Here is a 23,346-nt window from a genome sequence, read left to right on the forward strand (position 1 = left end):
TAACTTAGTACACATGTTCCCCATGATATGATCTTTCTAACTTTAATGCCAAAATTTAGTTTTTAGCCAAATTCTTGTTCCACTGAACATAAAATATGATAGTGCGGATGTTAACGAAAAACCAAGCGGTCAGGCTTTGATGTTAAACTATAAATGTGTAATCCTTAGTGTTTTGCTATAAGAATGTGTTTTATAACATGGATAAGTATATATGAATTGAAGTTATAACTGGCGACCCTTCTTTGGTAGCGTACGTGGTACTTCGGTGTCGTGGTACTTTGCGGTATTCCGGTAGATCTAATGTTGGTTCTGTATAGGTTTTGTGGTACTTAGTGGTATTCTGGTAGATCTTAGTTTGGTTCTGTTTAGGTTTTTGTAAGAATAACAGACTCGTTAAATAAAAATTAACTTGTATTAACTTTAAGATGCGTTAAATATCTACAATTCATACAAATAGTATATAACTTAACAGTATTTTAGTCTTACAAATAAATACCTTACTTTATTAAAATATCGTAAAGAAAATGGACAGCGGAAATATAAATACCTCGAACGTTTACGAACTGTAATAGTTTGGTAATCGGCAAATGGTAAATCAAATTCAATGTCAAAAGATAACGTTTCTCTCGAGAAGTTATTCTCTAAATGCAACTTGTTAAGGAATTAACAAGCTCACATTATACGGAAGTAGTCTGGTTACTACTTAGTCTGGTAAATGGTTTCGGTACATGTATATATTTAAATGGCTTGGAATTAGCGTGTGTTACTTGCCCAGGGTAAAGTCGTAATAAAGTCTTATCTGTTTTCTCCACCGTATTTATACTTAGGTAAACCAATTTACCGAAATGCTTTACCATTTACCATTTCGGCTTACCATTTACCATTTCGGCTTACCATTTACCGAAATTACCAAAGCCGACGTCATAACAAAAATAGGTTATGACCTCATTGTGTTGTACGTCATATGAAGTAAACAATTCACAGGTGTTCTGATTGTGAAAACATGGACAAGAATAATAAAAAGTTAACAAACATAGTTATGCAAGAAATATATAATAAAAACAGTCAATTAACGGTAAGGTTTTAACAACACCATCACACGATTTAAGGGAAAACAAGTTCCATTCCAAGGGACCCCCATTTCGTTTCAATATGTTCTTATGTATGTTGAATTAAATGAAAATTAAAATGTTAAATTGTTACTTTATTTCAGTACGATGGGAAAGGACTATTGGCGCCACCTGTAGGACAAAGGACAAACCAATGACACCTGAAGATGGTATGAATGATATATATCTGGGAGCTTTTCTGGTGTTTAGACTGTTTTGTTTCAGATTATATTGAAATGTTGAATAAATTTCTTTTATAAGATTGAATCCTTAGCTGAAATCTTGAGTAGAAATGCTTAGTGTGGAAATATAAAATTTTTAATAATTGTTCAATTATACAGATGTTAATACATTTTTTGTACTATGAATCATGTTCATACAATAACTTGTAACTTTTGTGTTATAAGGGAGATAATGCAATAAAACTATATCCATACTGGTTTCTCTGCACATTTTAATAGGAATAATATGCAAAGATAATTACTAGTTATACAGTCTGCACCAAAATCTTTTCTGACTACTAGTGTGAAGACCAATATTTTAAGTCTGAACAACATTTTAACGTCTGAAATTCTGAATAAATTTTACTAGTAGTCAGCGACATCGGACTAGCGGTTAACAGTGCAGACTGCTGAGTAGGAAAATTTAGTTCAGGATGAATTATTACTTCAGAAATAAAATTTCCAATGATGTTTGAATTTATATTCTTAATTCCATTTTTAAAGTAACCATGCTATTTGTGTAGACTGTAAGAACATATGATATATATACAGTCAATGACTGCAGAATATCTTGCTCTGATTGTGAACAGCATGTTTCAAAGATTTTTCTTTATGGTGTTGCGGTTCCAAATTGTAAAAAGCATTCTAGCATAAAATGAATAATTATACTTGGCCTTGTTTAGTTGGACACAAAGTACATTTATATGGATTCAAACTGATGGACGACATTGTGTTAAAGGATTGATTTATAAAAAATATTCTTTTTTTTTAGTAAGAGAAAACTGGGATAAAATTACAGACTTTACAGATGCAACACATCCGACTACATCAACGGGTAAGATTGATTGGCTTGAAATCAAGAAAATACACTGACCTCAGTTCAATATGTCTTTTTTTATTATATACAATACACATATAAGAAGACAAAAAATAATTTGAAATTGACATGAAAGATGTTACCATTCTTAACCCTTTCACCGATTGCTGCCCAGACAGAAGCTACTCTGAGACGATGGCTTCCCTGGCTACTATTACTCAAGTGGGAGATCTTCATAATAAATGTCAATAAAAACTTGTTTGTAGTTATTTGTGTATTTATTTCATTCACTAACATCATGTTCACAGTTTTGTTCATGTTTTGATAATTTATTCTTCATAAAATATTCAAATTTTCAAATTTTCAGCATTATCTAGGTGAAATTCTCAAAATTCTGCTCTAAGACCCAAAATTGTAATTTTTTAACCCAAAACGGCATAATTTTGAAAAATTTTATGAGGCTGTACAAATTCCTTGCACTGAACGATGTCCATTCCAAGTGTTTTGTACATAAAACGACATTTTATGTAAAAAAAGTATACTAGTTTGGCTTCAATTCTTCCATATTCTTTCAAAAAAAATGTTCCCTCATTTCAAATTCTCGTAAATTCCGTAAATTTCGTCTGATTTTGACACGGTTTTCAACAAACGGAAGCGCCAAGTTTACACTTTCATCCGGGTATTCATCAAAGAAAGATAACTCATGTTTGCACTGTTTTGAGCGGGAAATATAAAAGAGGTATTCCGATCCCGGTAAAACGGGACTCATCGTCAGCTGTCTGAAGCGTGAATCCCGGTAAACCGGGACTCATCGGCGAAAGGGTAAAGATAAAATTTAAGTATTAACAGGTATTTCTAGATTTCAGCTAAGGTGTTCGGTGTGAAAAGCATTTCAACTGTTTAAAATTATTTATTATAAAAACATTGTTTTTTTGTTTGTTAAAATATGAAAAATTTCTTTTGTGAAGTTTAAACTGTTGGGCCTTAAATTCAAATTAGACCTATCTTAATTAAGACATTTTAACCATATTTGATGTGAGTAAAGGAAATGTGGGGCTTTTGGGTATAAGTCTACGAGATTAAAATTTAAAAGCAATCACAGCAAACCCAAAAGGCATCTAAATTCTAAGGGTTAACATACAGTCACATCAGCCAGTGGTGGATCCAGTCATTTTTATAAGGATATAAGGGGGTACCAATTTCCAATCATATGTCCACATTCAACTGCATTGATTTTCAAAAAATTGGGGTTCCAACCTCCGAAACCGCATGGATCCACTACTGCTAACCATAGACAGGTGTCTATGCAATATATTGAATATGTTTAGCACTAAATCATCTAAAATTTAAAATAAAAATGTAAATAGATTTAACAGAGGCTTCAAAGTTCTGTCATCAATTCTAATACCTAAATAAAAAAATCAACAAAACTTAGATATTATGATTATTGTCAACAACTTCCTGACTTTGAACAGCTTCAAGTAAAATATGGCAGGATAAAACTAAGAGCGCTCTTATAAATTCTCTCCCTTTTTAATCTCGAGAAGTAAAATAACAAAACGTATATATATAAAGAAGATATTGTGAAAATGTCGGAAAAAAAAGGCACTCAAGGGTTAAATTGAGAATAAAAACTGCAAAAATACACTTTTGTATTAAAGAATGCTAGCAGATGAGATAACGTGTGGGTACCCTATTTTGACAGTTTTTTAACCTATGTTTATTCATGCTTCAGACAAAAGTTTTCATTATATGTTTATTTTGTAGATGTATCATTATTTACTATATGGTTTCACCAATTTAATTTTGAATCCATGTGGAATCATAGAAAAATTGGTCTGAACTGACCTCCAAACCACCAATGATTCTGTAATGAGGAGTACTTAAATTGCACCCATACTTCTTTTTGTATCGTCAAAAGTCTAATAACAGAGATTTTGCTTATTTTCTTCAAATATTTTGAATAATTTGATATTAGTCCATGCTTACTCTTCATTTTTTAAGAAATGGACATACTTGTAACATATTGTATTTGCTAATTTGCTAATTTTAAAAAGATGACGTTTTAATGACATCACATGGCGACATTTCCGTACATTTTGCTTTTTCAGTAAACACTATTTGTTGATAAATACTGTGAACTTTTTGTGGACATATCTAAATAGTTTTACCCATTTTGAAAGAAGTGCATAGTATCAAATCATAAAAATACAAATTGTTTAGTCTCTAGGAAATCTTGTAAGATTTATGCTGTAATTTTTGCTAAATAGGTGAAAATTGGGTACTCAGTGCATTTTTGAGTAACGTGACGTTACTCACATCAGCTTAACAAAAATAACCCTTATGTTTTGAAATCATGCTATCAATAGCTTTAAACAGTAAATTTCATACAGCAATATAATGTCCTGAACAGGAAGACACACAGTCTTGTGTAAAGCCAAGTGAATACCATAAGAAATTATGTAGTATTAGATAGTTTTTTATTAGATATCTTTTGGTTTACGTGTAAAAATATTACACTTTTTTTTACAATATTCCACTTTTATGAAATATTTCATGATGTTATTACATGTATGAGTAGAATTTCAAACTATTTTTTTTATTTTGTACAGAATCTACAGCACATATGCTTAGTGTTATACAAAATATTGAAAAGGGAGGCAGTAAAAAACAAAGATCAACTTCTTCTAGAGGAATAGATCCTGTAGGTCATATTCAGATAATATCTGACCTTTCATTTACAACCTACTTTTTATAACCCATTTAAGGAAGCTACATGTTATCAAACCCATGCCCTGTAAATTGTTTATTTTAGACTTTTTTTAATTTGGATAAATGTCTTACATTGTTTTAAATCTAATATGAGAATTTCAGTCAAATTGGTGAACATGAATTTGACAGCTAGTGTTATTTCAATTTGAAATAGTTTTATTACAGATTTTATTTAAACACATGTAATTTTAGAACTTGATTGAAAAGTATTTATTTGTTTAAAAACTTGTTTGGATTTGTCATGATTTCATTTTCAATGTGTATTACCCCTATAGTAAAGTCTATACAATATTTTTTCTAGGATCAAGCTATAAACCAGAAAATGAAACCTACAACATTTACCTTCACAAAAAAAGAAGTTATACTGTATGCTTTAGGCAGTAAGTAAACTGTTACCAAAAATAGATATAATAAGATGTGGTATGAGTGCCAATCAGACAACTCTCCATCCAAATCCCTATTTGTAAAAGTAAACCATTATAAGTCAAAGTATGGTCTTCAACGCAGAGCCTTGGTCAACATGAATCAGCAAGCTATAAAGGGCCCCAAAAATGATACACATATTTCATAATTCTTAAAATGTCCAATTTAACCTATATAGAAATAAGAAGATGTGGCATGGGTGCCAATGAGACAAGTCTCCCTCCAAGTCATAATGTGTAAAAAGTTAACAATTATAGGTCAAAGTATGACTTTTTTATAAAGGGCCCTAAAATTTCTAGTGTAAAACCATTTAAAAAGGAAAAAATCTATATAAAAACTTATACAAAAGAGAAAAACATATGAACTACAACAACAGACTACAACCACTGAACTACAGACTCCAGAATACAGTCTGAATATATGTCCAAATACAGGCAATTCAGAAATTTTCCATATAATTTATATCTTAAAAATGTATACCTTTTCATTTATTGCGCAGGTAAAATTTTAACCTTTTCCCATATTGTTTGGGTTTGTTGTGTGTGTTGGAAAAATGGAATATTTAAGGCTAAGATTCTGTGTGTAATTTTACTTACGGCAAGACTTGGCTGTGAAAAATATGACAGGGCTTTCCATATACAAGTAATTGAAACTTTATCGACCTTATCATATATTTCTGACAGTTTTCCCCACCTATTCCCATATTTTCAAGCTGGAAAAATTGACCTATTCCAGCGGCATGCCCTATCACCTTGTATATAGGAAGTGGCCCCCAGAGACACAAGTATGCTGTAAACTTTTATAACAATTCTTTGGAAATATTTAATGTTTATCAAAGTGTGAGGATTTCAGGAAAAAACAGCATTTTTTACTTTATGTGTATCTAATGTTTAAAAATTTCATCTGCAACTTTTTCATAAAAATTAGTACAAATAATTTTCGTACCTACATCTTTTCCCTATATGCCACAGTTTGACATCATAAAAAATAGCATTTTAAGTCAACAACTTTATTACCTGAGTATAAACATTATATATAGCTGTTTTATAATTTAGTTTTATCTCTGTATTTGTTATTGACATTAACGTTTATTTACAGTTGGTGTTTCCACACAGCAAGAGGACTATTTGAAGTTCCTGTTTGAGCTATCAGATGACTTCTGTGTCATTCCATCATTTGCTGTTGTACCTGCTTTTTCAGCCATGGGTGATGGTTTAATTGGAGGAGTTCCTGGGTTAAATGTTGATCCCACTAAGGTTTGTAGTTAGTGTGTAGGAGTTGATCTCCTGATGGCCACCATAAACATGTTGTTTTTCAAACTGATTAAGGCCACACTTAAAAATATTTTGGTTTGCCCACACCCTACAAAAGATACAGACAGTGGGTAGGTAGGTAGCCATTTTCTTTTTTTATCAGGGAAGGGAAGATGTTTTTTGTCTTCATGCCTATTTTTCAGATCAGGACAATAAAAGATTTTGAGTAGACAGCTATTCTAGGTAGGAAGGGTAGGGCAAACAATCATATTCTTTTTTTTATGGCCTACCACTTCACATCCATACGTTAGATGGACTAAAAGCTCTTGACAGTAACCATTTACCTTGACGCTCTCAAAATGATCTACTTATTTGCAATTAACATGACTAATCGCTGTTTTGAAAAATCACTGATTAAACACTTTGAATGTGTGACATCGGAATGCTATTGAATGAAATATGCTTGTAATACCTAATTGTAATCTACATTTAAAATCCTTAATCAATTATTAGTTATTGGGAGGAAAAAAATGTGCCATTTTTGTGTGCTTTTTTTTTTTTTTTTTTTTAAATTTCTTTCAAAAAGATGGTATTGTCTTTTATCAATAAAACTTATCAGAATTGGTGATATTATATATCTTTGTAAATCTTTACCATAAGGCTGAATTTCGTTTACAAGAAATAATATATTGGTCCGTGTGGTATTGTAGATTTTACATGGGGAGCAATACACAGAACTGTACAAACCTTTCCCTACCAGTGGTACTTTGACGTCTAGAGGAACCATTGTAGACGTTCTAGATAAAGGGTCTGGTGCTGTCATATTAATGGATGGTATGTAATGTTATAATGTATATTTTTTGCAAAGCATTAAGTTAGAAATCATTCTTTTAGTTTGTCATGAGTGCTTTGATTTCTAGAAAAGTTCCCATTTGGACTAGTGAAAATATAAAATTTATTTAGACCAGTGAAAATACAAGAATTAATCGTCTTCCTTTTACATATTGGTGGACAGAAAAATACAGTCCTTGTAATCAGATTAAGTAGCTTTAAGTTACTATAAGCAGTAAAAAAATATTTATAGTTTATTGAAAATGATCTACGAATCTAGTTATTTAGCTATAAAATTCCTTGACTTTTTAAAATGTTAAACAATTGTAAGAAGAAAACTAACAGCCTGATTTATGATGTAACATATATGACAGACAGCAACCAACCAAAACCACTGAATTACAGGCATATGACTTAAGAAATGCACATAAACAATGTGGTGGGGTTAAAATTGTTTGTTAGCATTCAATCCTCCCCCTTATCTTGAACAGTAGTGTAACAGGACAACATAAGAAAAACTTTATAAATCTTTTGAAAACATGACTTGTCAGATTAAAACAAAACAGGAAAAAATCAACTATTAAACATAAATTACCAATCTGAGAGCTTGTGTAGTTCATGGAAGATTGTTTGAATCTGATTGCAACTTATTCATTGTATCAATCAATACACATCAAATAGATTTATTGATAAGATGTTGTGAACTCTTTTATGTTTACACTATTTTGCATGCAGATTGCATACTTCATATTCTTGTTTGCTGCCTTTCAAGCAAAATTATATGATGTAAATTGCATCCCTGCTTTATATAGTTGTAAGGATAAAAGTTGAAAAGTTGGGGAAGTTAAGAAAAATCGAACACATCTTAATCATCTATGATCACGCTTGAACATTTAGAATTGTCAATAAAATGATTTTATTTGTTTAGAATAACTCTTTCTAAATGTTTGTTTATTTTTTCAGTTGAAATATTTAATGAGAAGAAAGAAAAAATAGCTTACAATCAATTTTCAACATTCATTGTGGGTGCTGGAAAGTTTGGGGGAAAGAGAAGTTCAGACAAAGCTAGAAATACTGCTAATCCACCTTCTAGAGCCCCAGATGCTAGCATGAGTGAAAAAACCAGCATTGATCAGGTAGGTTCAAAGCTAGAAATACTGCTAATCCAACTTCTAGACCCCCAGCTGCTAGCATGAGTGAGAAAACCAGTATTGATTAGGTAGGTTCAAAGGTAGAAATATTGCTAATCTACATTCTAGAGCCCCAGATGCTAGCATGAGTGAGAAAACTAGTATTGATCAGGTAGGTTTAAAGGTAGAAATACTGCTTATCCACCTACTAGAGCCCCAGACGCTAGCATGAGTGAGGAAACCAGTATTGACCAGGTAGGTTTAAAGGTAGAAATACTGCTAATCCACTTTCTAGAGCCCCAGATGCTAGCATGAGTGAGAAAACCAGCATTGACTAGGTAGGTTCAAAGCTAGAAATGCTGCTAATCCACCTTCTAGAGCCCCAGATGCTAGTATGAGTGAGAAAACCAGCATTGACCAGGTAGGTTCAAAGCTAGAAATACTGCTAATCCACCTACTAGAGCCCCAGATGCTAGCATGAGTGAGAAAACCAACATTGATCAGGTAAGTTCAAAGCTAAAAATACTGCTTATCCACATTCTACACCTCCAGATGCTAGCATGAGTGAGAAAACCAACATTGATCAGGTAGGTTCAAAGCTAGAAATACTGCTAATCCACCTACTAGAGCCCCAGATGCTAGCATGAGTGAGAAAACCAACATTGATCAGGTAAGTTCAAAGCTAAAAATACTGCTTATCCACATTCTAGACCCCAGGATGCTAGCATGAGTGAGAAAACCAGCATTGACCAGGTAGGTTCAAAGGTAGAAATACTGCTTATCAACCATCTAGACCCCCAGATGCTAGCATGAGTGAGAAAACCAGCATTGACTAGGTAGGTTCAAAGCTAGAAATACTGCTAATCCCCCTTCTAGAGCCCCAGATGCTAGTATGAGTGAGAAAACCAGCATTGACCAGGTAGGTTCAAAGCTAGAAATACTGCTAATCCAACTTCTAGAGCCCCAGATGCTAGCATGAGTGAGAAAACCAGCATTGATCAGGTAAGTTCATAGCTAAAAATACTGCTAATCCACATTCTAGAGCCCCAGATGCTAGCATGAGTGAGAAAACCAGTATTGATCAGGTAGGTTCAAAGGTAGAAATACTGCTAATCCACCTACTAGAGCTCCAGATGCTAGCATGAGTGAGAAAACCAGCATTGACTAGGTAGGTTCAAAGGTAGAAATACTGCTAATCCACATTCTAGAGCCCCAGATGCTAGCATGAGTGAGAAAACCAGCATTGATCAGGTAGGTTCAAAGCTAGAAATACTGCTAATCCACATACTAGAGCTCCAGATGCTAGCATGAGTGAAAAAACCAGCATTGATCAGGTAGGTTCAAAGCTAGAAATACTGCTAATCCAACTTCTAGACCCCCAGCTGCTAGCATGAGTGAGAAAACCAGTATTGATTAGGTAGGTTCAAAGGTAGAAATATTGCTAATCTACATTCTAGAGCCCCAGATGCTAGCATGAGTGAGAAAACCAGTATTGATCAGGTAGGTTTAAAGGTAGAAATACTGCTTATCTACCTGCTAGAGCCCCAGACGCTAGCATGAGTGAGAAAACCAGCATTGATCAAGAAGGTTCACAGCTAAAAATACTGCTAATCCACATTTTAGAGCTCCAGATGCTAGCATGAGTGAGAAAACCAGTATTGATCAGGTAGGTTCAAAGCTAGAAATACTGCTAATCCACATTCTAGAGCCCCAGATGCTAGCATGAGTGAGAAAACCACCATTAATCAGGTAGATTCAAAGTTAGAAATACTGCTACTCCACCTTCTAGAGCCCCAGATGTTAGCATGAGTGAGAACACCAGTATTGATCAGGTAGTTTCAGTCATTCAACAATTGTGCAGTTGTCATCATTATATTTACCTCATTTATTTTCAAAGATATATGAAGATTATCTGATTTTATGTGTTTTTAATGCCACATTTACCTACGCAATGCTTGTGGGCTCTTTTCGTTGTGGCCAGTTTTATTGGAGAAAACCAATTGTGCAGTTGTCATCATTATATTTACCTCATTTATTTTCAAAGATATATGAAGATTATCTGATTTTATGTGTTTTTAATGCCACATTTACCTACGCAATGCTTGTGGGCTCTTTTCGTTGTGGCCAGTTTTATTGGAGAAAACCAATGACCTTTGATAGAAAAACTGACAATCCTAGCCAATTAAGATTGGAGTCGAGTGTACCCGCATGAACAGGGTTCGAACTAACAACCTCTGTGTTGACTGACTAGTGAGAACAGCAGTAACTACTTTAGACCACTTGGCCACCGAGGCACCAATTCTGATAATAGATGAATGCCAATAACATTGAGATGGACAGACATCTCTATTACTTTATTGCTCACCTGATTCAGTGGTGCATGGAAATACAGAAAATAAATATGGTAGAATTCTTTAAAACAAGAATAATACAAATCAATTATATGTATAGTATAGAATTTAGTGTCTTTTATATCGTAATCATCAAGTTACAAAATCTTGATATTTTGACATTTTTACAAGCAGCATTATACTAATATTTTTCTCCATATTATAGGCAGCATTATACAGATTAAGTGGAGACAGAAATCCTTTACATATAGATCCTAGCTTTGCTGCTATGGGAGGTAAGGATAAGAATATAATTCATTTAAATAGAATAAGAATTTTCCCTCACATTCATAAATTCCACTAAGGCAACACAATGGTAAAGAAATTGAACCTTGTTTCTCTGACAGCGGAATATAAGCTCCTTCTCAAGTCTTCTGACAAATGGATCCAGTATAATGCATGTTTCGATATACATGCAACCAATCTTAACTTCCAAAGCATTTAAAGGATGTAAATAATTGACAATGTTAGGCGATTGCTAAGATCCTAGCAAGGAAAAATATGTCACTCAAGCATCATTTTTGTCTCGCCTTGGGACAACGTTAAAAAAGAGGAAATAAGGGTGTTGTTTCTGACAGCAGCGTCAACAATACAACAAAAACTTAAATCATTAAATATGATCAGAAAGTCATGATCAAGATACCTTTTATAGTTTAGTGATTGTTCTTATCAGATGATTTTTTATGACCCTGGCGTAGCGGAGGGGGAATTAAGTTTTACCCTGTCTGTCTTAACGTCCCAAAGTTGGTTTCTGTTCTCTAAATTTAGTTTCCCTTGACCAAATATTATGAAACTTATACACAATGCTTATTATCAGCATTTCAAGATCAACAGGAAAGAGATTATTGTCATGAGTTCTATTCTTAAGTTAGATGTTTTGGAGACTAATCTAATTGTCCAATATTTAAGATGCATTTAGACCTAGGTGAGCAACACAAGAAAATTAGAGCCTCTAGTTATTTTTTTTGCATAATAAAAGAGAAACATTTACTCTTACCTGTAACTTATATATAAAAACAAAATGTTTCTTTTTTTTATCTTCAGGTTTTGACAAGCCAATATTACATGGATTATGTAGTTATGGTTATGCTACAAGACATGTCATGAAAACATACTGTGATAACGATGTTTCCAAGATCAAAGCTATTAAAGTAGGTCAATGTAAAATAATAGGAAACAATATACATTGTACTGTAAATTCAGAAATTATTTTGAGGTTTTTATTATTGTGAAAAATACAACAGAGTTGTAAACTCAATAATTTAAACTCACATTTTGAAATATCTTATATGAATTAAACAGGATTTTTCTCAAAATTTTAAAAATCAAAATTGCTTTTAAGTCTAAAATGACAAAGTCGCAATGATAAATGCACACAATAATTTCTGAATTTAAACCATTTGCTTTTCATTTTTATCACCCTTATGCACATCATAGCTGTGGACAAAGAAAATCCAGATTTGAATCAGTATGCCTGCCATTTGTAGGCTATTTCACCTTTACAAAGCATATAAAAAAGAAGATGTGGTATGATTGCCAATGATACAACTGTCCACAAGAGACCAAAATGACACAGACATTTTAACAACTATAGGTCATCGTACGGGCTTCAACAATGAGCAAAGCCCATATCGCATAGTCAGCTATAAAAGGCCCCGATATGACAATGTAAAACAATTCAAACGAGTAAAACTAACGGCCTTATTTATATAAAAAAATGAACGAAAAACAAATATGTAACACATAAACAAACGACAACCACTGAATTACAGGCTCCTGACTTGGAACAGGCACATACATAAATAATGTGGCGGGGTTAAACATGTTAACGGGATCCCAACTATCCCCCTAACCTGGGACAATGGTATAACAGTACAACATAAGAACAAACTATAAAAATCAGTTGAAAAAGGCTGAACTCATCAGATGGACAAAAATACAAGTGGATGTGGCCGAGTGCTTGTACATCCCGACAACAAAAAGACACTAGGTACAGATCTGAGAGTACTCGCAGTTATCTGACAGCTAGTTCAAAGCCACTAACAACTAATAAAAAAATCATGCATCTAAGACTATTACAAGAAGTATACTGTTAACCAACTTATTTTGGCCAATACTTCCATTTTTAGATTAGCCTTTTCTAGCATATTACGTGTTTATTTAATGTCGTGATTCTCAAATTTACCTGATGTAGGTAAATATGAAAATATTTGCCATGATTAATATTCCTGTTATTTTTCAAGTAATTAAAAAAAAAAAATGCTATAGCATATAGTTGGGTTACAGTATATGAGGGGTTTATATATACAACATCATGATCAAAATTGTAAATGAAGAAATATAATTAATGTGAACAATTATATGTGCAATCACCTTTGCAATTCTTGACAGATTTTGATGGAAATTGTTTTAAACCTTGAATAACTCAATATCTTTTTCCAATATCCCCACTAGTAAACAGAAAGGTAAATGACCAATGCTGAAAGTTCTCAAATGTTACAACTCATCACTGATAACTTCTAACAGATGTGAAGTCATTCTGTTCTTAGTACTGGAAAAAATGTGTGATTAAGGCCATTCAACATATTATCAAATTTAAAGAATTTTCAAATAGGATGTGGGTGTCTGATAGTGCTTACATGTGACATCTCATTGCTATCAAACTGCTGTTCCAAATTCGAAGTCAATGTTCTCAATAGAATTGTGTGAAGAAGATGTTTGTGGGACAAACAGACGCAAGAACAAATTGACACTGTTTGCATTTTGCCCCCATTTTTTTGGTGTTTGATAAATTGTTAACTATTACTAACTTAATTTATTTAATTAATTAAGAATATGGTGATATTTTCAATCTATTTTCAATCATTTATTATAACTATATCATTTTAGGTGAGATTTGCTAAGCCAGTATTACCAGGACAGACATTACAAACAGACATGTGGAAGGAAGGCAGCAGGGTTTTCTTCCAGTGCAAGGTAAACAATATGTTGAATTTGTCACAGTATCTTGATTCAGATAAATATCATGGATAAAATAGACAGTGATTAAGTTCAATACTGAGCTGAATGACAACATAAATTTAATTGCTTGCTCTTTGACTGAGGTTCTTGTTAACTCAATCAGTGACCTATATTTTCAGTCAAACATTAAACAAATTATATCAAGAATACATGTCACTTAAAGAATTGCATTCAAGTACATTAAAAATGATATAAAAAATATGCAGATTCGAAATAGCCCTTTTTTGAAGAACATCGTGTAACGGTAAGTAGTACCAACATCGTATGCAACGTTAGTATATTAGCTTAGTGTGTGTAGTTATGGGTTCTAAATCAGTGTATTTGTATATCCGTATTTCGAACATCATTTAAGATTCTATTGAAAAGATCAATGTAAAGTTTCTAAGTACAAAAACCATCTAAAATCTTACAAGGTTCAAGGGGGATTGATCCATCTTACTTAAAAAATAGAGATTGATTTTCTGATTTTCCTCCTAGGACAGTTTAAAACATTAAAAAAGACTTAAGTGACTTTTTCAATATGCTTACAGGTTGTAGAAACAGGGAATGTGTCATTATCTGGTGCATATATAGACCTGAATGGAGGAACAACACAACAAGTATCAGCACAGGTATCAATAACAATTCTTCGGTTCTTAATTAGTGTGCAAAGTTCTATAGGGGTAAATTCAGTAAAAAATCTCCCATTGACTTTAAGGCTAATCTATGTCTATGAAATTAGAGGCCTGCATATATCATTCATGAAAGTACAAAAGTAGCCCTATCATTTGCAACAATAAAAACATTAGGGTCATGTGGCATTTTTGGGCATTCACATGGCCTTGTTTACAAACATGGTAGATTCACACTTAATTCCTTTACTGACCACCATTACTTTTCAACCCTGTAGTAGAAAAATTAGTACTTTCAGCATTCATTTCTTAAGTTTTTTCAACTCTAGTTTTAAACCATCTATACCAAATATTTATGACAAATGTTATCTACCAATCAGAAGAGCATAGGACTTCAGTTTTATATAGAAAGCTATCCACAAAATGGGCGGTCGCTGATGGCGTATATTTATTTACTGAATCTACCCCTATATATGTGAAGTACCTTGGAAGTGCAATGGTCTATTTGACACATGATTGCTAGATTAAAATTTACAGACGTGCAATTATCATGAGAAGTAGATTTTTTAATAGTTAGTATATATTGACATTCATTATTGGCTATGACTGTAAATAATTACAGTTGCATACAAAGTGAGAGATTGTCCCCTTTGATTTTCTCCTTGTGGACATAATTCTACATTAGCATTTTATCTATACCTTGCTGCTCTCGAGAGTTCTCGTTTACTGTAATAATATAATCAAGAGACTGTCTGCATACCTGTGCAAATGTCACTCCCCATCGTACCTAAAACAGAACCTTTTGAAGATTTAAATAAAAAATATTGCAGAAGGTTAACTTTACATTATCCACCAATCTTCCCCATTTTCTGTAGTATTAAAAGTTTAAAAGCCCCTTATCAACTTAAAAACCTTAAAAACTGCTTTAACATACACATTGAATTCTACATCATAATTAAAAGCATTGCAAATATAGTTTGTGTATACAGTTCTCACCATGGAAATATGTATTTAGAAATTGTAAATTTTAACATTTAATGTCCTGAAAGTCAAGTATAAAACATTTCTAAATACATACCTCAATGGTGAGATAAATTTTATACATATTCAATTATTGGATATGAAGTTATACTATTCTTTGTGATCAATTTAATCGTTGTTCCTTTACAGCCTTCAGGTCCAGCATTAAAGAGTGATGCACTGTTTGCTCAGATTCAAGCTGGAGCTAAGTCAAATCCAGGCATGGCAAAGAAAATTAATTCTGTTTTCTTGTTTGACATTTTGAAAGATGGAAAATCAGCAGCAAAATGGAGTAAGATATTCTGTTTATAACCCAGATAGAAAATTTTACTTTTAAAGTTATTGTAAGGTGCATCATGTTTTAAAATCCTAGTTTATGAGGTATAAGTTCTTTTAAAAGAAAAATAGCAATGTATATATTGATCTTTGCTCTCTTTTTTCCATCTATTGGTTTGTACTTTGTAACAGAAACCAGTGACTTCATTCTATGTTTCTTTTTCAGCAGAGATTCTTTAGCATCTAAAAGCATTGTGCAACACTTTAGTATTTAACTTTTATTCAAATTATTTGTGTGTGGCTTCCCATAAAAAATCATAGTATTTCCCTGTAACACATTTCTCTGGCGTAAGTCTATTGTTTAAGTTGCTGGTTGAATATTGTTTACGAATCCACTACTTCTTATCAATTCTCTAATACATATTTTAAAGGGATAAACATCATGTATTTGCATCTCCTAAAAAAATATATTTATTTCAGTAACATTTTCTAAAAATCTTTCTTACATAATGTCATCTGTTTGTTTTATCTTATTACAGCTGTAGACATGAAGTCAGGAAGTGGAGAAATCTATAGAGATGTACCTAAGAACAAAAAGGCTGATTGTACCATGATAATAGAAGATGACAATATGGTTGATATGGCCAGTGGTAAACTTAATGGACAACAGGTAAATAAAAGTGATGATATGATCAACATGACCAGTAGTAATTTAATGGTCAACAGGTAAATAACCTATATGGTTGATATGGAAATCATGGCCAGTGGAAAACTTTATGGACAACAGATAAGTAACAGTAACTAAACACTGAGCCAAACAAACCACAACAAAAACTGAGGGTGATCTCAGGTGCTGCAGATTTGTAAGTAATTCCTGATCCAAGAATGTTTATGTCCAGATACCAGTGCAAAAGACAAATCACTTCCAGTTTACTCCGGTTTTTGGTCAGATTTCCAGGTGTGATACACCTTTTAAGGATGTACTTAGGTGAGGTTTTGGAATTCATGTCAAATTTTCCGACTCCTTGGAGTTTTTCCATACAAAACAAGGTAAAATATTTTGCCCCATAACACCCATTTATTTTTTCATATAAGACCAAATAGCTCATGAAAGGTCATTTACCAAAATTTTAGAAGATTGATAGTTTTCTTTCTTCTGTTTTGGGACACAAATAATACCAATGCAAACATAAGGTAAAAGTCAGAGTCAGCCTTTTCCCGCCATATTTTAAATCTCAAATATCTCGAAAAGAAGGTCCATGACCTATCAATAATTTTAGCTTATTTTTATCCTTAAAGAATGCTCTACCAGCTTATAGTATCAATTTTAAATTCTGGATTTAGATACTATTGAAATCTAGGATAGAGAGGAGAATTCAAGAGTGATGTTGCTAAGGACAAGGAAAGAATTCATCATTCCTGTATGAGTGTGCTGAATATGCATTTTATATTTACATCTGGACATTACGCCAACAATAAAACCAACCTTGCAAGGGTTGTATAGCCAGACAAGGTCGTTAAAAACTTCCATTGTGGAACAACAAATCAATAATGTATTTGCATATATAGCGGCTTTATTTTTACTGTGTAAAAATTAAAATATACTTTTAGTCTTGTTTAATTAAATGATGATGCAAATAAAGAAGTATTTTTTACTTTATTTACAGGCATTTATGACTGGAAAGGTAAAGATCAAAGGCAATATTATGCTTGCACAGAAACTAGGAGAATTATTCGCAGGAGTGCAATCCAAATTGTAGTGCATAAAAAGACTAGATATTACAATCAAATTTTATTACATTAAAATGTTTTCTATTAAGCAGTATATGATTTGATCATTAATTTATTCCATATTTTTTGCATAATCAATCAAGTGCTACAAATTAAACTGAAATATCTAAGAAGTATATGTCTTAGTGGAAGATATTGGATGAATAACTTCCATGAGATTTTAGTTGTAAAAATAAAATAAATTGCAAAACAACTTAAAATCATAATAATTAATGTTTTCTACAAAAGTTATTGACATTATAATTGTTACAATGTGAAAGTAGTAATTTTAGCAAATTACCTCCCTTTTGCATAAACAGATGGAGTACAGAAAGGTATATTAAGCAGACTCCATTATGGATGAAACAATTACATTAAACTGTAACAGGAATGAATTGCTTCATTTTTTATTTGATCATAATCCTACTTATACTTTGACTTATGCTGAGTTCACACGTAATTCGAATTCGATTCACATTCAAAACATTTTACGTCCTAACGTTAATTCTAATTTCGAATTGCAATACGCGTCAAATTCGCTTTACTGTCCAAACGATGTTAACTTTTAATTCATATTAACAAAAGCGTATTTCTAATGCGAATTGGATAATTCGAATTGGATAATTCAAATCAATTCAAATTAATAGAGAAGAGTGTGTGAACCTTATTAGCGAATTTGGTTTGCATTCGATTCGAATTCAATTCCAATTTAATGTACGTGTGAACGAGGCACTAGTAAAGTTAATCACATTGTAAATTAATAAAATTGTGACATGTTCGAATTACTTCCCTTGTTCATTGTTTTAATGTCATTTTAAATGTTATTTGTTCTGTACAATTGACTATTTTTAAAAGAAAATGAATGATTTTGTTATGGTATATAATGTAATGTAAATTTTTTTTAGTTTGTCCACCATTTGTTTTTTTTTCAATTTTCAATCACAATAAAAAAAATAAAAATGAAAAGAATGAAATATTCCAAACATGTTTATTGATCATTATTTTATGATTTTCTGTAAATTTGTTCATTATAATTATTTATTACTTATGTAAAACAAAAACAGAAGCTGTGATACACCTTTACTATGTATTTAACAAAATGAACTTAAAAAAATAAAAATATATATTTTAGACTTGATTTATCAATTTGATTGCAAAATGCTTAACAAGATGCACCATGCATTATTCAATCCCTCGACATGATGTAGTATCCCACTTTGTGAAAAAACTATTTTTAGTCCTGAAATAATAATAATAATGAAAATTTATAAAGAGCCCTATATAAAAAATAGAAATTCCTCTTTAAGGCACTGTACATTCAACATGGCAATTAAAACAAATCAATGACAAAAACATAAAACATACATTGTGTCAGATTCAAATACTGAAATAAAAAATACAACAAAAATGCCTACAATAAAATAGATCAATACAAAAATACATGTTAAAAAGAAAGGCTGTTCAATAAAGTAACAGCTTCAAATTTTAAACTTTTCTTACCAAACTGGGTTAACTTTATATAGGGAATATATAGCATATGCTATATCTGAAAGATTATATTTAAAAGATCATGTAAAAAGACATTGCTAATTTATCAAGTTAGGTTCATAGTTCTAGTTGCAGTGAAGGCCTCTTAGCTTTTTGAAGCAACTGTTTTTAGATTTTTTTTTAAAACTGTATAGAAATGCCATACCAAATGGAAGGACTTGAAAAAGTTTAAAATTTAACAAAATAAACACTATGTAATATTTAATATTTGTCTTGGGCCAATTTGCACCCATAGGACATGAATGATCTATAAGATATTCCCATGTAGAAAAAAATTCAGTGCCACAAAACACAAAAAAGGAAAGTAGATTTACTAGTCAAATGATACATGTTGTGAACCTGATTCGTGTCCTTATTGTCATAAAATGGAAACAAAATGTGCATGCATATTAAATATCCGTTTTCATTGGATTGATTTAGAACTGGAGGATGTCCACTAAATGTTATCGGTTGTCCCACTCACTGCCTAAATCACTTTGCTCAGCTCTTTATAAAATGACATATCACGGATTTGTGACATCAAATATGTTGACCTGGCCCTAATGCAGTTTGACCAGAATTTTACAAGTCATCTTCCGGTTTGCTGAAGACACAAAGAAAACACTTGTTTCTATCAATCAAAATGTGCAAATACAATCGGAAAAAATGGTTATCTGGTTGTTTGCATCTATATGTTATAATTTATCAGCTGCTCAACACAATAAAGGTGTTTTTAATGCATTCCCTGCACTCACTCGACAAAACACCTTCATAATATGACCTAGAGATGATATTTTACAATATTGATATGCAGACAATCTGATAATTCATACAAAAAAAATTGATTTAACACCTGATTTTGATCAATTTGTTCGTCACAACATATCTTAACATAGGTTTATTTTCATCTTCGCAGATAGATTTCTGTATGAATTTATATACGCTGTATGAATTAAAAAAAAGTAACAAATATTTAGGTTAAATAGTTATCAAAGGTACCAGGATTATAATTTAGTACGCCAGACGCGCGTTTCGTCTACGTAAGACTCATCAGTGACGCTCATATCAAAATATTTATAAAACCAAACAAGTACAAAGTTGAAGAGCATTGAGGATCCAAAATTCCAAAAATTTGTGCCAAATACGACTAAGGTAATCTATACCTGGTATAAGAAAATCCTTAGTTTTTCGAAAAAATCAAAGTTTTGTAAACAGGAAATTTATACAAATGACCACATTATTGATATTCATGTCAACACCGAAGTGTTGACTACTGGGCTGGTGACATTTATGGTTTAATCCCTTTCAGGAAAACTTTGTAGCATAGCAGAAATACACATAAATTTATCGATTCACGCTGAAAATATCCCTGTAAAAATTGTATAAATTTGTTGATAAACTTCTGTTATAAAAGGCAGCGTGTCTCATTCATGTCTATAGTCACATAGTGCAATCGTCTTTGATTAAAATATGTACCTTTGTTGTAATGAATTAAATAGAACATTTGAAGATCCAGTGTGTATTCCGGGGGTTGAAACCCTTTCCTTTAATTTGATCTATGTAACTGATTCATGGTATTCCGGGGGTTGAAACCCTGACTGAATCCGCGCCTGATAAGATAGTGTCTATAACGTATCGATCATCATAGAAAGTAGTATATTTTTATAGTTTTGTGTTCACTGTTATTATCAGCGCATTCGATGGGCTGATTCCAGATTATTTATTTTTCTCTAGTCTATATTGCTGAAATACAAATAATACTACAAATTATAAAACAAAAAAAGAAATACGATACACATTGGTGCTTCTTACAGTGTTCTTTTGAATCAAATACACTAAAAAAAAACTTATATACTTATCAAAGGTACTAAGCCTATAATTTGACACGCCAGACACTCGTTTCGTCTTCATAAGACTCATCAGTGACACTCAGATCAAAATTGTTAGAAAGCGAAACACGTTTGAAGCTGAAGAGTATTGAGGACCCAAAATTTAGGAAAAGTTGTGCCAAATACGGCTAAGGTACTCTATAATGCCTGGGATATCTGTTCCATTTTCTGGTCTGATTATTATTATATTAGCCAATACATTTTTGGCCTTCAAATTTTGTGAGGTGTGTATCAATACAACAATAGTTGATGATCAGGAAAAGGTCTCTAATGTTTTTAGTGTGATACACACGTTTCCGTTGTTGTGTTTTGTAAACAGGAATATGCCGGTCGATTTTGATGCGTTTGAGCTTTTGATTTTTTCCATTCGATTAGAGACTTTCCGTCTTTGATTTTCATTGGAATTCTTCATTTTTGTTGCTTTACTTTTTCCTTTTCTTTTGGTTGTTTTTCATTTTTCTTTTGTTATGCCATTCTCAGATTGCTTGTAACTAAAGCGTTTAATTGTAAATCCACCATTTTCTACATAAGAAAATGACTGTACCAAGTCAGGAATATGACAGTTGTTATTCATTCGTTTGATATGTTTGAGCTTTTGATTTTGTCATTTGATTAAGGACTTTCAGTTTTGAATTTTCCTCGGCGTTCATTATTGTTGTGATTTTATTTTTTTGATATCTAAAATTTCATAGAATTAGAAATTATTAAGAAGCAGCGAAGTTTTCAAAATCCCCCAGCCAAAGATGATGTTACATGGATTTGGCATTTTTTTAAGGTCCACTTTGGTTTGATAGCTCTTCAACTGTTTCGGTTGTTTATACACTCTTGGCTTTCAAATATTTTGCTTTGCACATTCTTTTTCAACAGATTTGGACGCAGGACATTTATAAAGTTACTGTCATTTTTTTTCTTCAAAAATAGGTCTATACCGCTGCTAGTTGACTATCGATCACAGAAGGTATCATCAGTATAATAGTCAGTATTGTTTCAACTGCCCTGGCAAAGATGACCGTAGATGGATTTTGCTATTACCAAGTCAATTGTTATTTCGATGCACATGATAAGTCATGCTTCATAACGCATTGTTTTCAAACTTTTCTATTCTAGTTTTTTCATGATGCTGATACCTGATCTATTTCTTTGTCTGTTGGTGACATACCGTACAGCTTAAAATTGTATGTTTTCGTTATTTTAAATCAAGATATTAGACATTACATTGTTTTAACTTAATTATCATATTTGCTACGTTTTGAATACAAATTATAGTCAGCAACAAATTTTCATTAAAAAATTGTAACATTTGTTTTACGTTTATATATTTGAGTAAACATCCCTTAAATCATCTACTACACCTTTCTTAAATTTTGATATATAACGAAAAGTATCCTTACAACAATTTACAGAAATCGGATTCAGTAATTCTCCAAGTTCGTAGTACTTAGTCTAGTACTATTTATCTTCTACTCCACGTGGACGATCGTTTGACTTTTGATTTGCCTGTTATTTTTTCATGATCAATACTAGTTAGAATCTCTCATGCAGATTTATCGGTTCTTGAGAGAGAGCAAGCACCGATAACTCTGCATGGGAGATTGTACAAGTTAATAAATTGTTGAAAGACAAGAGGATGTCGGATAGCTCTATAAACATTTCCTGCAAAACACAGGATAGATGTCGTTAGGTCGCTTGGTCTGATAGGATCCATATTCTTAAGAATCTTTGCCACCTCTAAGTTGGTTTTCGTTTTTTGCCATGGTGTTGTAAGTTAATTTTAGAATTAAGAGTTAGAAAGTCCCTATGGTATCGTTCGCCTCTCTTTTACAGTTTTGTTCTCCCTGTTGTAAAATACTGGTCTACTAAAAGCCAAACTTTATTTTTATTAAAAAAAAACTTTAACCACATTGCCGAACTGGAAGATTGTTCCTACAAAGTATTTATAACATTCTGGTTAAAAATTATCTCGTCTTTAACATGAATTTAGATAATGTTAAATCACTTAAAGCATTTGGAAAAAATACCGGACTTTGATTTGCAAGTAATTTCAAACTGTGTAAAAACAGGGGGGAAAATATAATTTTTTTAAATTGTAGTGAAGAGATAATTTGGGAAAATAGATACATTAAAACAAAAGCTTGTTCTTTAGGTTGGATTGATACATATTGACGACATACTGGATCGTGTGTGAACGTTATCAGAGGGTTTTTTTTTTATCTCAGAAAAATTAAACATTAAGTCTAATTGGATTGCAGAGTTTAAGATGTTAAAATCCTCTATTCCGAAGGAATG

At 32.1% G+C, this 23,346-nt stretch overlaps 1 protein-coding gene across 1 annotated transcript in view; it reads left to right on the plus strand.

Moving 5' to 3' along the window:
* The window catches only part of LOC139519416 (peroxisomal multifunctional enzyme type 2-like), a 28,347-nt gene extending 9,572 nt beyond the window's left edge, over nt 1-18,775 (plus strand). The window contains exons 10-23 of the mRNA XM_071311497.1: nt 1,214-1,279; nt 2,103-2,165; nt 4,760-4,851; nt 5,221-5,299; nt 6,441-6,598; nt 7,306-7,429; nt 8,390-8,562; nt 11,113-11,182; nt 11,991-12,097; nt 13,836-13,922; nt 14,498-14,578; nt 15,749-15,890; nt 16,414-16,544; nt 17,542-18,775. Of these exons, the coding sequence (XP_071167598.1) occupies nt 1,214-1,279; nt 2,103-2,165; nt 4,760-4,851; nt 5,221-5,299; nt 6,441-6,598; nt 7,306-7,429; nt 8,390-8,562; nt 11,113-11,182; nt 11,991-12,097; nt 13,836-13,922; nt 14,498-14,578; nt 15,749-15,890; nt 16,414-16,544; nt 17,542-17,634 (1,466 nt within the window). The 3' untranslated portion in view covers nt 17,635-18,775. The remainder of the gene's footprint in view (nt 1-1,213; nt 1,280-2,102; nt 2,166-4,759; nt 4,852-5,220; nt 5,300-6,440; nt 6,599-7,305; nt 7,430-8,389; nt 8,563-11,112; nt 11,183-11,990; nt 12,098-13,835; nt 13,923-14,497; nt 14,579-15,748; nt 15,891-16,413; nt 16,545-17,541) is intronic.
* Nucleotides 18,776-23,346: the final 4,571 nt, after the last annotated feature.

This window comes from Mytilus edulis, chromosome 4 (genome assembly GCF_963676685.1).
Source record: "Mytilus edulis chromosome 4, xbMytEdul2.2, whole genome shotgun sequence".
In the NCBI taxonomy this organism is placed as follows: Eukaryota; Metazoa; Mollusca; class Bivalvia; order Mytilida; family Mytilidae; genus Mytilus; species Mytilus edulis.